The 16,840-nt window shown below is 43.2% G+C and overlaps 2 protein-coding genes across 5 annotated transcripts in view; one reads left to right on the top strand and one right to left on the bottom strand.

Moving 5' to 3' along the window:
• Window positions 1–3,119, top strand: part of ZFYVE26 (zinc finger FYVE-type containing 26) — a 44,628-nt gene extending 41,509 nt beyond the window's left edge. For both annotated transcript variants that reach the window (XM_035113825.2, XM_035113815.2), the window contains exon 42: window positions 317–3,119. In XM_035113825.2, the coding sequence (XP_034969716.2) occupies window positions 317–526 (210 nt within the window). In that variant the 3' untranslated portion in view covers window positions 527–3,119. The remainder of the gene's footprint in view (window positions 1–316) is intronic.
• LOC118084373 (retinol dehydrogenase 12) lies at window positions 384–16,723 on the bottom strand. Of its 3 annotated transcripts, XM_035113840.2 has the most exons (7): window positions 16,558–16,723; window positions 13,002–13,120; window positions 9,050–9,205; window positions 8,150–8,254; window positions 7,408–7,617; window positions 6,213–6,402; window positions 384–5,104 (listed from the first exon to the last, which is right to left on the bottom strand). In XM_035113840.2, the coding sequence occupies exons 1-7, from the start codon at window positions 16,635–16,637 to the stop codon at window positions 5,002–5,004; spliced, it is 963 nt and encodes a 320-aa protein (XP_034969731.1). In that variant the 5' UTR covers window positions 16,638–16,723; the 3' UTR covers window positions 384–5,001. The 3 variants fall into 3 exon arrangements, with proteins under 3 accessions (XP_034969731.1, XP_060129987.1, XP_034969739.1); XM_060274004.1 differs by lacking the exon at window positions 8,150–8,254; XM_035113848.2 differs by lacking the exons at window positions 13,002–13,120; window positions 16,558–16,723 and adding an exon at window positions 10,109–11,064.
• Window positions 16,724–16,840: the final 117 nt, after the last annotated feature.

Below are 16,840 nucleotides of genomic sequence, written 5' to 3'. Positions count from 1 at the left end.
CTTCAAGTAGGGCTCTCCTGTCTGAAACCTTGGAGAGCTGCTGCTAGGCAATGTTGAGGACACTGAATTAGGTGGATCTGTGGTCTGACTCTTCTCTATATTCCCTGTTTTTACCGATTCCCACGTCCAGCTGCAATCCTTTCCATCACATCCCATGCTTTTCCGGAGGATTCCCCCTGCCCTCAAGCAGATTGGCAAGGGAGAGGGTGGAAGTGTACAGGGCTATACCAGGAAGGTGGTGAGGGAGCCCCATCCTGTTAAGTAGAAATCCACTTGCAGATGGAAAGAATCGCACCCTTTTCTCTCTCTGTTTCAGATCCAAGCATATCTGAGGTGCCACAAGCTACGTTCTGCTTACCTGATCTCAGTGAAACAAGAAAACGCTCGAGCTGTGCAGTTGGTCCTGCATGTACGGCAGCTGGCTGAGGACAGTGGAGAAGATGTCGTGCAAGCTATCTGCAGCCAGTGGCTTTCAGTGCACCACACCAAACCAAGGACCTGGCTCACTCAAGGCTCCAAGAAGTGACTTCCAGCAAGCGTATCATTGGTGGTGGTTTGCTTTTTTATAAAGAAGGGAAGGCTCTGCATTGTGTTGGTCAGAACAGCTTAGTCTGTGTATGGCAGTGGGTTGGAAAGGAGCTGCTTAGATGCCTCTTCCGGAAAGGAAAAGACTACTGACTAAAAGTGCCAATCATGTCCTGATGACAACCAACTATCTCTACCTCAGGGTGTTCTCTCTCTTTCTCCCCCACCGCCCGGCACAGCCTAAAAATGTTAATGTTTCAGTCTTTCATCAACCATATTCTCCTGTGCTGCTATCAGTATATGTATTCCCTGGGCATTGTTTTATTAATTTAAAACCCACATCGGTTAAATCTAGTTTGGAACTTAGCTTGTGATTCTGCTAACTCAGAACTATCACAGGCAAATCTGTATAAAGAGATAGTAGTGTGGGTTTTGAATTTTGGAATATGTAGCAGATACATCTCTAGGATTTCCTTTTGTACAGGTATGTGCTGTTTCTCCTGTAGGTATTGGAAAGCAACGGGAAATTCTTATGAGGAGGAAGCTTCCTTTCCTGTTTCGAGAAATGCACAAGTTTGCTGAGATGCACTTTGTCCTGCTGCTAATTGACATATACTAGGATAGCCTAATTCCTGGAGCAAACTTTAAGGATCTTACAAATGACCAGTGGTAGAAGTAAACTGGTTTGATATGTGAAATTTGGAAACAAGTTCCAGTTGTTAAAACTGCCGTCGGTGGACTTAGCAAAGCTTTTTACGACATGTGCATAACGTGAAAGTTATTGTAAAAAAATTGTCCTCTCTGTTGTAGAAAATACACCTCCAGCGGGTGGTTGATTTAATTATATTTTCTCACAAGTCATAATTTTAATATCTATTCATTGACCCAGACCAACTTTGCACAACAGTAGAGTGAAATAACTATTGTGTGTATATGTGAACTAACTGGAGCAGAGTGCAGAGTTGCAGCCTAGGCCAAGCAATTATAGGGGTGAGATAGTCATGCAAGCTTGGAATCTGTTTGCCACAAATCTTTTGATAGTTGTCTCTGTAGCAGCAACTTTAAGCAGCTGCCATTAGCCAGAAGCACTCAATGAAAGCCACAATGTCTTGCTGTAAGTATGGAGTAGTAATGGAGATGTGCATAATTCTGCATGTTGCCATGTGATGCAATAAACGTATAAGGTTAAATAGTAAATAGAATCCAGAGATGAGTTGTCCTCAGCCACTTAGACATGGCCTAGACCAGGCATCCCCAAACTGTGGCCCTCCAGATGTTTTGGCCTACAACTCCCATGATCCCTAGCTAACAGGACCAGTGGGCGGGGAAGATGGGAACTGTAGTCCAAAACATCTGGAGGGCTGAAGTTTGGGGATGCCTGGCCTAGACCCTTTGGGAGTCTGACCTGTTTCTAAATATAATGCCCAGTACCTGGTTTTTGTCATCCCGTTCACTAATTACCTGACTATCCTGCTGTCTTTCCAGTTACCACAATCGGAAGCATAATTTGCAGTGGGCTTTAAAATTCCTTTTAAATTTAATTAAGGCACGGCATCCAGCTAAAACCCTTCAACTCAGTTGATGGAGCTCATCAGTTTCTTTGAAAAGGGAACCGAATTGATTACAAGGGGGGGATTGAATTGTAGGTGATGTCGCTGCACTAAAGTGATAGCAAGGTAACTGCTGTGCCATGATGCACAATCAATCCATATTTTTCACTTTCCTTGGAAATAAGCATACTTAAATGTTTACACCTTCGGGTTTTTAAGTTTAATATCATCCTTTCCTGTTAACTTTAACATGGTTGACCTTCATTTATGGGTCTTAGCACTACATCACAGCCACAAATGTTAGGAACAATTAGCTCATGGGATTTGGTGTCCAGAAATAGCTTGCAGCTTAAGTTATAGAGATGGCTACATTTAGCTTTCAAGTTCTTCCACCTCCTCAGTCTTGAGGCTTATCCTATTAGGAATTTAAGGCTTACAAAAGCTTCTTTTCTATCTGTCAGAACTGAATTTCTACTGGGCTTCAGAAGAACGTGATGTAACTGTATGTGGTATTGATCAGTTTTTTCATGGGAAAGCATTTGGGGGGGGGGAGAGAAAAGCACTAATTCTATATACAGTATTTTAAGTTGCTATACATCTTTCATTCCCTTGCCTGTCTCTCACATACATATTCACAGGAGAAACAATAGACCAGGCACCCCCAAACTCTGGCCCTCCAGATGTTTTGTACTACAATCCCCATCATCCCTGACCACTGGTCCTGTGAGCTGTAGGCCAAAACATCTGGTGGGCTGCAGTTTGGGGATGCCTGCAATAGACCATGCTATGGTGAAGATTCTAGACTAATTCTGTGTTCTCTTTTGCACTGTACTCTATGCACTTTACATTGTTTGCAACTCAAAATTCCTAAGGGGCTCACTCTAAGGATTTTTTTCGCCAGCAACAAAAACCTGTCCTATAAATTGCCCTGCCTCATAAATACTGGTGTTGATGAGATGAAACCTTCTGATGAACAAATGTTGACCCTTGAGAGATGAACCTCTGTCCATAACGAACAGGAATAAAGCATATTTTGTCAATTTATTTCATTTGGTTTAACTTTGACATACATTGGGATTTTGTATTAAATTACATTAAATTAAATCATAGAAATCAATGTTTAGAAGCAAAGACAAAAGAGCAGTGCAAGTTTGAATGTTTAATTTAGTCAGCATACTGAGAAATTTCCAGTGCTGAATGCCAAACTGAAACTTCCAGCCAAAGAAAATGGACTTTGCATTCCTATACATAGTTTAAGGAAAGTCCCCTCGATGCAAGCAGAACTTTTCCCCCCCTGTAAGCCAACATGAGATCACAGCACCAAAGATTTATGCAGAATCTCACTCCTTTTAACAGTTACCTGTCCAACAACTAAGTACTCAAAAGGCATGCTGCTGGGCTTCTCATTTTCCCTCAGAAAATTAAGAATACCATGCCCATACCAAGGCGCTATTGTTCTGACAAATGGCTGTTAGATACTAACAAAGCACTTATATTATACAAAATAATGATCAATTTACAGCTAAGCTCCCTAGTATGATACCAAGATATCTACTGGGGTACCCACCAAGCTCTTTAATTCTCTCTGGGTTAAGGTTATGTCATGCTTTCCGCCATGCTGTCTGTTTAGGCCCCCCTACCACTTTGATTGGCTAGTGGACCCTAAAAAGAATGAACCATTCTCCCCACAGACAATGTTCAATTAAATAGTTCTAATTATACACTAGCAGTCTAAAGTGTTGACACCAAGGAGAGAGAGGGAGCAAGAAATGTCTGTACCCGAGTACAAGAGGCAATTTGGTCATGCGGCAGGAAATCAAAATAGATTTTCAAGGGCCGGTTTAGAGAGAGAAGAAGAAGAAGAGTTTGGATTTGATATCCCGCTTTATTACTACCCTAAGGAGTCTCAAAGCGGCTAACATTCTCCTTTCCCTTCCTCCCCCACAACAAACACTGTGAGGTGAGTGGGACTGAGAGACTTCAGAGAAGTGTGACTAGCCCAAGGTCACCCAGCAGCTGCATGTGGAGGAGCGGAGACACGAACCCGGTTCCCCAGATTACGAGTCTACCGCTCTTAACCACTACACCACACTCGTGAGGCTGGCCACCTCTGCATTGGTGGGAATTGGCTGGTTGACTAGAAAATGGGAGGCTTAAAGCAAGAGTTTTGGAACTCGGAATACACACACCTTGTACTTACTGATTTGAGCAAGCAACCCCTATTTTCATCTCAGCAGTTTGCCTTATGTGGAGTGTTTTATGGCTAGCATCCACCACAGCAGCCATTTTGTGATATCCTCACAACTCAAGTTCAAAAGTGTAACTGGACCCCAAATCTACAGGGAGGTTAAACCTATGTGTTTAAACTCAACTTGCCTTGAATGATGAGTGAACTGAACTGGACTCAACTAGCTATCATATTATGCTTCCAGAAACAATATTTCATTTGCAGGTCTAAACCTCTCAATGCACCATTCTGATCACATTTTATGTTTCAGAGGCCAGAAAAAAGCTGGCTTCTCGTAAAAGATAAAGAAAGTAGCAGTACAAGCAAGCATCTACTGTAGCAGGATTGACAGATCTCAGTTAGCCTCCACCAGGAACATAAATGTAATAGTGATTAATTTATCGAACAAATCAACACTGAGGAGTACAATGCATGCTTGCATTTTGGCAACTGCTCCTTCCATATTTATGCATCAAACCAAGCGGAGGATGGCTGTTCTCGTGTTGGAAACCAGAGCACGCCGATAGCTGTGTTGTGTATATGAAAGCCTTGAATGGCTCTCTTTATAATGAACAAAATTAAAAACATGGGTATCAAATGACCGTTTAGGAGCTGCATCCTTCAGCTCTGACAGTGTTTGCCTTTTCCAAGAAATAACTCACTAGGCATGTACAACTCTAGGTAAAGATCACCCCTCATTCAGTCCCAATGGATGCCTAATAGTTCACAGCTGACGTCCCAGAGCTTCTTCGCTGTTTCTTCATTGCGCCCTTGAGGAGATACATATGCTGGTTTGCAGTCACTGTCACATAAAGGAAAGTTTCTATTAGGAATTCAGGATGGCATAATTGGAAGCTGGGGTTAAGAAATGTGAAAAAAAAACACCCATCAGGTTAGAACCCTTCTCATCTCCCTATGTGTGGAGTGATTTTATAAGGAGCGGAAACAAAACAATCAGCTCTCACCTACAGTCTGAATTGGAGCAGCTTAGGGAAGCAGGTGTGTGAGAATACATGCTCAAGTCTCCATCCCTTGAGTCTTATCTGCTGGCACAAGTTTATAGCGGTCTGCACTTTCCCTAAATGCAGCCTCTACGTCCTGCAAACATAACAGTTGGTGTAGCTGCTATGTATTCAGCTCAGTGGTATCTTAGCATCTCCATGGTGCATTAGAACCTACCTCTACCTTTTGAAGAGCTGAGACATCACAAACTTAATACCCAATACTATGATGGAATTCCTCAGCCAGCCTGATTTAACATGCCTTTGGACTACATATTCCCAGCTACATTAAGAACTCAGGGCAGGGAGGGCTGTACACATAGCTCCCAAATATGGATTGCTACCAGCATCACTGGTTAGAGCAGTCTTTCCCAACTCGCAGCCTTCCAAATGATAGTAGACTACAACTCCCAGCATCCTTGACCATTCACTAGGCTGACTGGGGCTTGAGTCTTAACACCAACTCAAGAGCACCAGGTTGGGCAAAGCTGGGTTAAGCACATATGTAGTGCAGAACACATGGTCAGCAATGGCTTTGAGATCACCATTCATTTAGGCAAGGATGCCAGTTTTGGACATCCAGCCCTTTCCAAGAGAAAGTTGGTGCTGCCCATATGATACTACTAACTACTAGCAGTCTACTATCATGCACACAGATTGGGGCCCTCCCTTCTCTACAAGAGATGTAGGCATTAGAAAAATCCATCCCTGATAGGTCATTTTATGCATTATTTATATGGCTCAAGAGGAGTCCAGCTTGTTCTGGTTGCAATCTGACTCATTCTGTTGACATTGTTCTCCCAAGCCTCGCGTGGTTGCTTAGCATTGAAGGCATCCTTGAGATCTGGATTAAACCATTGTTTCCCCGCTCTGCAACCCAATGCCAGTTCCTCCACAGCCTCAACTCACCTGAAATACTTCCCACTCACTGATTCCAGCTCCTCTGCCACTGCACAATACACACTGGTTTGGGCTCCTTCCACCGGTGTCTTCAAGAAGAAAGGCAACCTTTTCCATAAAATATCTATTATAGTTGAATGGCGGAATAATTCAGAAGAGACTGTTCCAGGATGCAGGGCATTTACAGTGACGCCAGTGCCTACAAGGGAGGAATCATACATGCTTTAGAAAAGCATGTTGGAAGCAGGCACATAAACCAACATAAAAAGCAAAATGGATGTTCCTGTTTGTCTGAATTGCCACAGAACAAATAAGATTAGTTTGCACCTGGAAATGAAAACACAAGTATTTCTTATGTGTCTATATAAAAAGGTATGTTTAACGGTACTGATAGGACACACAATCTATTGCCGCTGGCTGTCGCTTGCCCCTGAAAACACACACACACACGTACCAGGTAAAACAAACACCTGATGCCATAAACCATGTGGTACAACCCTAAGGTATACTTCCTTGGAACTATTTGGTGGGTAGAGCCTTTGCCAAAAAAGTCCCTAGTGCCAAAATGTGCTGCTGTCTTTTTGAAGGTGCAGTTCAATCCCATCAATCACTGACTGGGATTAAGTGCAATGTGTTCCATACGACTGCCATCCAACTATGAGAGCCCTGGGTGGCCAGGCCAGGAAGCACGCAGCTTCAACTTCTGACACAACCATCAACAGCCAGACAGAGATGTTGAACAGCTTATCCCCCACCTTCCCTGGGGCTGTTGAAGACCTGTGTGTTCTGAAGGCAGGCAGAAGTGAGAGAACTCAGGCTAGGGAGCAGACGTAACATTAGCTCCCAGTTGGCCTTGGAGGGCTCTGTCACCTTAAATTTTATATGGTGCATGGTGCAGAAAGGCACCATGCAACTCGCATAAACAAGTGCATAAATAAAACTCAAGTGTACTTAGGACTGCAACTATAGAGCACCTATAGATTGCCGCAGTATGTCTTCCCTTTGCTTTTCAGCTCACAATCTGCACTGTCTGTCCAGATCCTTGAACAAATATTTAAGAAAACTGAGACACCGTCTGCTGAGGTTGCTCTTTTAAACCTCCCTCCTCCCCAAAACAATCCCAGTTTCCCACCATACAAAGTCACACTGATCTCTTTTTAAGATGAGAATATGAACAAGAGGCCACTACATGCTTCCAGCTCACCTTGCAGTCGTCTGGCCAACTCCCGGGTAAAGAGAATATTGGCCAGTTTGCTATGACAGTATGCCAGGCCCCGATTGTAGCACTTCTCGCCCTGGAGGTCATGGAAGCGAATCCTCCCACCATGATGGGCCAGTGAGGATACATTGACTATGCGTGCTGGTGCAGACTGCTTCAGGCAGTCTATCAACAGGAATGTTAAAAGGAAGTGCCCTGGAAGAGAGATGGTGAAGGAAGCTTTGGGTGCAATTCTACCCAGGATGCAGCAAAAACTCTTTTTAATGCTACAGGAATGTCGCTCAGTATGACAAACAGGACACAAAGCCAAGTGAAGTAAAAATCCCCAAAGAGGGAGATTCCTCCAGAGAAGTTCTGTGGGTGGCAATACCAGGCCCCAAAAGTTATTTAGGACTGGGGAGTAATAGTGTAACCAAAATGCTCAAGGTGATGGGAGTATGAAATCAGGGACAAAGTATTTTAGTAATTATAACAGGCAATTTCAGCTCCCATCACACATACAATGGGTAAATGCATGTTCAAGTCTTGACAAAGAGGTAAAATTTCCAGATACACTAAATGTGGTGATGGAACCAACCAGAGGGAAATCAAACCTTAACTTAATCTTTAGTAGTGCCCGGGACCTGGTGAGATATGACACTACTGTTAGCCAACTAGAAACATTCCAAACCATTACTAATGTAAAAAGGGCAAACCCATTCACCCAACCCACACCTCAAGACCTTACCAAGGTGGTTGACTCCTAGATGCATCTCAAAGCCATCAGCTGTCTTGGAGTAGGGGCACAGCATAACCCCTGCATTGTTAATGAGGATATGGAGTTCTTTCTCCTCTACAAGAAAGCACATGCGGGGCACACTGAAATAGGACACCCAAGATAAAACCCTAGTGTTAGAAAACAACAGGTTCTGCCTCATGGCTGTGAGCTCAACTCCTGTTTTGCAGTTCCTCCCATGATTGATTAGTCTTGCAGACTGCCTCAGAGCACGGGACTACATGGAGGAGGACAGGTTGCGCAATAACTTTGAATGGTGGCCTGATGCAATATAGTAAGTTTTATTTCCAGTCACAAGCAAACTGATTTTCTGATTACCTCAAGCCTAACAGTCTTGTTTTATAGTGTCAGATGTCATGGTAAGTCTGAAATCCTGTACATTTTTACCTGGGTGTTAAGTCCCATTGAACTCAACTCGCTTCTTGGTAGACATGCATAGGATCGCACTGTTGGAATACAAGTCTCTGAACAACCAGCGAAATGTTCCTATGCTGGGCTCATGTATTATACAGATTGAAGCAAAATACTTGAAGAAAAGCAACTGATTTCAAATAAGGGCTGAAACAGTTAGTAGAGCGTGAGAATCTTAATCTCAGGGTCATGGATTCAAGCTCCATGTTGTGGGGGGGGGGCCGATTTGATAAGTCAGAGCTGCCAACAAACCACAAAACCAGGTTTGGACATAACACAAAGCCAAATTATGGCTTAGTTCTAGTTAGCACAGGAGGAGGAGGACCAGGGAAGGAGCAAAGTGAATTGGTCACATTTTTTATTCCATGCTTCTTCATTCTTGCCAAGCCATACTATGGCTTAGCATTACATGCAAACATGATCAAGGAGTCTCAAACATACCTTTGAGGAAATTCTCAGCAAATTCTCGAATTGACTTGGTGTCTGCCAAGTCCAGTTTCTTTGCTGTAACTTCCTGATTCCCTGTCTTGGTCCGGATTTCACAGGCTGCTGTTTCTGCCTTTGCCATATCTCTGCAAGCAAGGATGACTTTGGCACCTGCAAAAAGGAAAAGCAGGGAATTAATGAACAAAACAAAGGGGTACAGAAGGTAGAAACTATGTGGCTCAAAGAGGTTCCAGGTAAATGACTCAAGCCCCATCCTTAGAATTGCAACAGATTTTCAATATTATGTTGAACAGGACCAGCAATAAAAGGATGCCATTTGTTCAGGGCTCTAGCCAGTCAGTCACACCTCTGAGGGTGGGTGTTGTACTATATGTGTGTTTAATGGTTTTCAGTGTTGTTTTATAGGGCTACTTACTTGCTTTTTAATAGTTATATTCATTGTATGTTCTTTGTCATATCTATTCAAATCTATGCTGTGAGTCGCCTTGAGAAAGGTAGACTTTAAGAGACTAAGAAGGCTTCAGACCAACTTGTTCCAAAACAAACTATTAATTTACAGCTTTAGTAAGGCAAAGAAAACAGTTTTTGTGGAAACTATTTTAAGGAGGGAAGCCTTGTTTTACAAATGGGGGGCTACCTATAAGAGCAAATAAAAATAAACAGGCATACCTATTCTAGTGTTCCCCTCACAAAGCCAATACTTTGCCATTTGTAACCTCAGTTCAGTTTCTGGGATGTCCCCCTTAACTTTTTAACATCTAGTCAATCAGAGGAAAGAGCAAATTCCTGGTTATGTTTCTATTTCTCCTTTACTGCCAAATCTGAAGGCCAAACCTTTGGCACTCCTGTGCAGAACAGCCTCTAAAACCAAACAGCAACCATTTTACTAAACTAAACTAAGCACAAAATGGCTGTTAAGTCCCATTCCTGCCCACACTGGATCTCAGCTAATACTGGTTGTGCTTCATGGAGAAGGGATAAAATATTTTCTATCAAGGGAGGCTACAATATACACATAGTCTCAAGCGTTGTGTCTCAAGGATTGCATCTTACAAAAGACCATTGCAGTAATGAATTTGAAGGGCTGGTGATCCAGAGATGCCGTTAAAGGATAAGCTGGGCAAGTTGACAGGCTAGAGATGGCAAAGGAAAACAAGTGCACCAACTAATAGGGAGTTATTGTTTTTTCTCCATATGGCATTTGCTTAGCCATCACTGTCCAGGATGAGCTGCTCTGAGAGCCAAGACAAAATCGGAGGATTTACAGTACGGCTGGGGATCCTTTCCAGCTCAAGGGCACCATGCCCTCACTGACAATCTTCTGGGTGCCACGTGCGATGGCTAGACACTCATGTTGGTGTCTTCGAGAACACTGTCCAGCCATCTCATCCTCTGTCATCCCCTTCTCCTTGTTTGTGCCCTCCATCTTTCCCAACATCAGGGTCTTTTCCATGGAGTTTTCTCTTCTCATGAGGTGGCCAAAGTATTGGAGCCTCGCTTCATGATCTGTCCTTCCAGTTGAGCACTCAGGGCTGATTTCCTTCAGAATGGATAGTGTAAGGGGGTGGGCTTACAGGGAGCAGCCATCCCCCATCAAATCCAGCTCCTCAGACAGCTCGGACAGCAGCGGAAGGACAGGAGAAAGGAAGCAGGAAGTGAGCGGACGGGGCCAGGGCTCAGGCAGCATACAAGAGCCCTTCCTGCAGCCTGGGATATCAGCAAGGAAGGAGGGGCCAGTAGAAAGTTCAAGCGGGGAAACAGCACAGGAGCGTCCTTTCAAATTCACCCCAGAACTGAGATCAACGGCTTGCAAACGCAGTGGAAGGAGATCTGGGGTCCCCAAACTACTCTGCTGGGGGAGGAGCCGAAAAGCGCCATTGGGAGAATCTGATAGCAATGAGTAGACATGTTTTCCTGAAGCTCTTGCTTTGTAAATAGCTTGCATAATAAAAGCACTAAAGACAAGATGGTTTGGAGTGTCGTTGCTTGAGGGTAGCCAGCAACCTCCCTGACAGATAGGTTTGATCTTCTTGCAGTCCATGGGACTCTCAAGAGTCTCCTCCAGCACCATAATTCAAAAGCATCAATTCTTCAGCGATCAGCCTTCTTTATGGTCCAGCTCTCACTTCCATACATCACTACTGGGAAAACCATAGCTTTAACTATACGGACCTTTGTTGGCAAGGTGATATCTCTGCTTTTTAAGATGCTGTCTAGGTTTGTCATTGCTTTTCTCCCAAGAAGCAGGCGTCTTTTAATTTCATGACTGCTGTCACCATCTGTAGTGATCATGGAGCCCAAGAAAGTAAAATCACTGCCTCAATTTCTTCCCCTTCTATTTGAGCTTCAGACCATATTTTGCACTCTCCTCTTTCACCCTCCTTAAAAGGTTCTTTAATTCCTCCTCACTTTCTGCCATCAAGGTTGTGTCATCAGCATATCCGAGGTTGTTGATATTTCTTCCGGCAATCTTAATTCCAGTTTGGGATTCATTCTGTCCAGCCTTTCCCATGATGAATTCTGCATATAAGTTAAATAAGCAGGGCTCCTTTCCCAATTTTGAACCAATCAGTTGTTCCATATTCAGTTCTAACTGTAGCTTCTTGTCCCACAGAGATTTCTTAGGAGACAGATGAGGAGATCGGGCACTCCCATTTCTTTAAGAGCTTGCCATAGTTTGCTGTGGTCGACACAGTCAAAGGCTTTTGTGTAGTCAATGAAGCAGAAGTAGATTTTTTCTGGAACTCTCTACTCCATAATCCAGCGCATGTTTGGTATTTGGTCTCTGGTTCCTTTGCCCCTTCGAAATCCAGCTTGCACTTCTGGGAGTTCTTGGTCCACATACTGCCTAAGCCTGCCTTGTAGAATTTTATGCATAACCTTGCTAGCGTGTGAAATGAGCGCAATTGTGGGGTAGTTGGAGCATTCTTTGGCACTGCCCTTTTATGGGATTGGGATGTAGACTGATCTTCTCCAATTCTCTGGCCACTGCTGAGTTTTCCAAACTTGCTGGCATATTGAGTGTAACACCTTAACAACATCATCTTTTAAAATTTTAAATAGTTCGGCTGGAATATCATCACTTCCACTGGCCTTGTTATTAGCAGTGCTTTCTAAGGCCCATTTCACTTCACTCTCCATGATGTGTGGCTCAAGGTCAGCAACCACACTGCCTGGGGTGTACAAGACATCCATATATTTCTGGTATAATTCCTCTGTGTATTTTTGCCACCTCTTCTTGATGTCTTCTGCTTCTGTTAGGTCCTTACCACTTTTGTCCTTTACTATGGTAATCTTTGCACAAAATGTTCCTTTCATATCTCCAATTTTCTTGAACAAATCTCTGGTTTTTCCCATTCTATTGTTTTTCTCCATTTCTCTATTTTTAAAAAAATGCCATCCTAAATCTAATTGCAATCTACTCACAATGCTCTGCTTACAACAGGAGTGGGGAACCTTTCAGAGACTGAGGGCCGAACTCCCTTCCGGGCAACATTTTGGGGGCCACATTCCGGTGGTGGACTGGGCTGAGTGGGCAGGGTAGCAATGCAAGTTCTACCTTTAAGTAGGCTAATTTCACTCTACCCTCCAACTAGGCAAGACAGCAAACACACTTGAGGAGAGTGTAAAACAGGGCTGGTAAAGGGCATGGGAATGAGTCCCAAGGGCCAGTTAGAGAGCCTTGGAAGGCTGCGTTTGTCTCCCAAGGCTTCCCACAGCACATCAGCAAACATGAGAACAAGGTTTTCTGGCCAAGTTGAATCTTCAGCACAGATAGTGCTCAAGGCTGCAAGCCTAACCGCACTCCCCAGGTAGTTAGCCCCATTGAATTTAATACTTCAAAGCACACATGGTTAGGATTGCTCTTTTTATGATCCCTCCTGCGTGCCTTGCAAAAGACTTGTCACAGGAGAAAACTGCTTGTGGGTGGGAATAAGCAACTTGCCTCTTCCTGCAAGGTCTCGGGCAGTTTCCTTGCCAATGCCAGTGTTGGCCCCTGTGATCACAACGACCTTCCCATTGAGCTTCACGGCAGACTTGCACACTCCTCCTGCAACAAACTTCCTACAAAAATAAGGACACATCAGTCAATCACAGATTCAATGAATGTGGCAAACTGTTACTTTATTTACGTGGTAAATATGCAGTCAAGTCTACGCTATGAAAATGACTCAGGGGAAAGTTCACCTCCATAATTCTAAACAAACAAACAAACAAACAAACGGTGAAGCAAGACAATAACCTTTATATCTCAAGTAGGAAGGCCCAGAAGTAGAAAGAAGATAATTGCTTACTATACAGCTCTGCAGGTGCCTATTGGAATGACAGACGTACATATGCAGACGTAAGGAAAACACTCTTCGCAATTTCTCTCCAGATTTGCTTTGAATGGCCCGTTTTCTAATCAGACTTTTCTGATTGCACTTACAGGCCACACTTTAACTGTTGATGAGGGGGAGAGGGACTGTTGCTTATTTTTCTAACTTGCGTGTTACCAATATACATTAGCAATCCTAAACACACACACATACACAGCCACATGGAAGTCACTTCTCTGGGACACAATCCCACACCATCAGCAGCCATGTAAGCATATCATAGCCACCTTGAGGAGGTATCAGTTGGGTGGAAAGACCCACCTTATCAGCCTGGCTTAGATAGTTGTGATATTCCACTTAGAGATGTGAGATGACATCATATGAAAATGGCTCCCATGCCACTAGGATAGTGTGAAAGGGAACAGGTCTGTCATTTGTTTTGTGTAGCATTATTACCTCCATCCCTTCTTGGCATTACTGATAAATTGCCCCTTTGTCTCTCCACAATTAATTGGATCCTGTTCCTCACAGTGGTTAAGAGTGGGGCTTTCATTACTTGCTTCCTATAATTGTTTAATAACAAAATAGTGCTATTTCACACTAAAAGGGGGGATTAAATTAATTTAAAAGCTAATAGGACCCTCGCCCCACCACCCAAAACATACACATACTGTGAACAGAAACCAAATAATTATGGGGCAATTAGTCAGTTATTCAAGGAAGAAGCCATAAGCAGAAATTTTCTTAACTAAAGCTGCTGGGGAGCATTTGGTGAATAAGGATTCTTTTTATAATATCTACTCAGAATAACTCAGCCAATGGGATGGGAACTACGGTAATATAGTAGCATCATATTCAGTGTTACATGGAACCACCATTTTGATTCCACTTTCCTCTGACTGCAGAAAAGCAGTGTCTCAGCGAAACGGCCCAATCAATACCTGGTAGGTATTGTTTTTTGTTGTTTATAAAGAGATTTTTAATCTTCACTGTTATCAGATTGAAGGAAGAATTGGTTCAACAAGTTTATACCAATTCTTGCCTCACAATTCTTGACTGAAGAAGACAGAAATGCTGTGGGTTTGTGGTTCTAGCGCCTTGTAAAAGACCTGTTCTGAACTGGGTCACGCTCTCCCCATGAGCTTAGGGGTACTCTTTGATCCAGATGTTACCACTGGAAGCCCAAATACCATAGCATCAATGGCACAGAGCACCTGTTTCCAACATCAGGTGGTTTGCCAGCTATGGCCGTGCCTGGACAGTGACAGCCTGGCCACAGGAATCCACGCTCGGGTAGCCTCCAGCTCAGATTGTATTTTACATCAGTTGCAACTGCCAGAGAACAAAGTGTTTGGATATAGCTGCTTGGAATCATATAACACAGGTTCTGAATAGTTTGTTCTGGCTGCATATATGCTACTGTGCAAATTCAATGTTTTAGTACTTATGTACAGAGCCCTGAAATTATGACTCAGTTATCTGAAGGAGCTCCTCTTTTGGTATTCTTCTGCCCAGCATTTAAGATCTGCTGGGGGAGTCCTTCTAGCTGTTCAGTCACTAAGTAATGTCCAAGGTACTTTGGTTTTCACAGTGGAAGTCCAGATTTTCTACTCTAAAAAGCATTTCTATATCACCATAACATAAAATACCACACAGCTGTAGAACGTTCTTCCCTGGTGCAACACAGTTCACCTTTCACCATGAGCTGAAAACCCATTTCTTCCTCCAGGCCTTTGGTGGGTATTAACATAGGGATTAAGATATTCCACCACCTGTTTTTTGATTACACAATTTAGGAATGAGATAGTTCTATAGACCGATTTTACTGTACTGTATTCACTTGTGGTGAAGGGCAGGATATGAAATTTAAAAATAAAAATAAAATAAAGTATATACAATAGATAAAGCAAAATAAAAAATGCTGCCTTATAAGGTTGTTGTCAATTAAACTGCTACACTGCCCTTCATCTGAAATTTTGAGGGGGCTCGGCCCCACCCTTGAAAATTTGGACGGCCCTCGCAGCCCCCTCCCCCCATTGGCTCCCCTGGTCAAAGAAAACCTTATTATCAGCTACCAGAAGCCTATGTCCTTGTTTTTTACAGTGTTAGAACATTCTCTCTCTCTCTCACACACACACACACACACTATACAAACATAACAGACAACTAAGTGAAAGGTAAATTAAGTTGGTTTTAGAACATTATTGGGTAATGTTTGATGCTTTATTGTTTTTAATATTCTGTTGGGAGCCACCCAGAGTTGCTGGGGCAACCCAGTCAGATGGGCGACATTGAAATAATAAAATTATTATTACTATTATAACGTAGAATTAGTATTAGTGTTTTTCCAGTTTTATTCGTTTTTTATCCCTTGAGTTCTTAGACCCTCCCCCAAACGGATCTTTAATCCTTTAAAATTTATTGTAAAAACTTTCTAACAGAAGATTGTGGCAATTTTACAGTGGATAGGAACAGTTACCCAAGGAAAATACAAAGACAGGATCATTTTATTCCAAGACCTCTGACAGCCTCTTAATCAGTTAACTAGTTCAGGGAATTATGTAAAGTAGTGCCCAAAGATACCCTCTCTCTTTCATTTGTACTTTAGGATGCGACTAAAAAACCTCTCCACAATACATTTTAAAATTACAGCATTTTTTTCCCCTCAGTAAACCTCAGAAATGGGAAGATCTGCATTCACTTAATTTCCACCTGTCCCTTATCTGCTAAACTTTAACTTTCGTTAGAACATGGTAGCACCTTCCCACCCTGCTTCTTGAATTTCAAAAAAATCAATTTATTTGCTGCAGTTGTGTCCCACCCCACCCCGAAAAAAGCATATTTAAAGGCTAAGATAAAGGAAAACCAGAGAAATACAAAAATAAGAAAATAAACTGAATAGTCAACAGGGGAATGAAATGACAAAAGCATTTAAGAAATGAATGGATTTGGTGAAAAACAGACAAGTTTCGGAAAAAGTAGGAAAAAACAGCCAAAACAGTTAGTGAAGGAAGAAACAGGTGTTAAGACAGAAATATTTAACAGCTAAGCCGGTGTCAGAAGATTTTTATTTTTGAAATCTGCCATATAACCTCATCACGTCGAAGCCCGTTTTGCACAAGGAAGAAGTTGCAGAGGCAGGAGCTGAAAAGGCTTGAAAGTCTAAGCCCACTAATCACAGACCTGAAGAAAGGAGCAACCACAAATATCAGGAGCGGGACAGATGCGAACAGCGCCAGCACGGAGCCCACGAAGACGAGCATCGTCGCCTCTCCGCCGACTCCGGCTCTCGCAGCAAGAACCTCCCAGCAACGCTTGAAGCCGCCCAAGAGCAGCCGGAAAGGATGAGTTTGAGCGCAGCGTACTGGGATTGGCGGGAGGGAGAGAGAGAGAGAGAGAGCGGGGCAGGGCAGGGCAGGGAGGGGCGGGGCGGGGGCAGAGAGAGGGCGGGGCGAGAAACCATTCA

Source organism: Zootoca vivipara, chromosome 1 (assembly GCF_963506605.1).
Source record: "Zootoca vivipara chromosome 1, rZooViv1.1, whole genome shotgun sequence".
Classification (NCBI taxonomy): Eukaryota; Metazoa; Chordata; class Lepidosauria; order Squamata; family Lacertidae; genus Zootoca; species Zootoca vivipara.
Note: the sequence above shows the minus strand (reverse complement) of the source record. Positions and strands in the feature narration are given on the sequence as shown.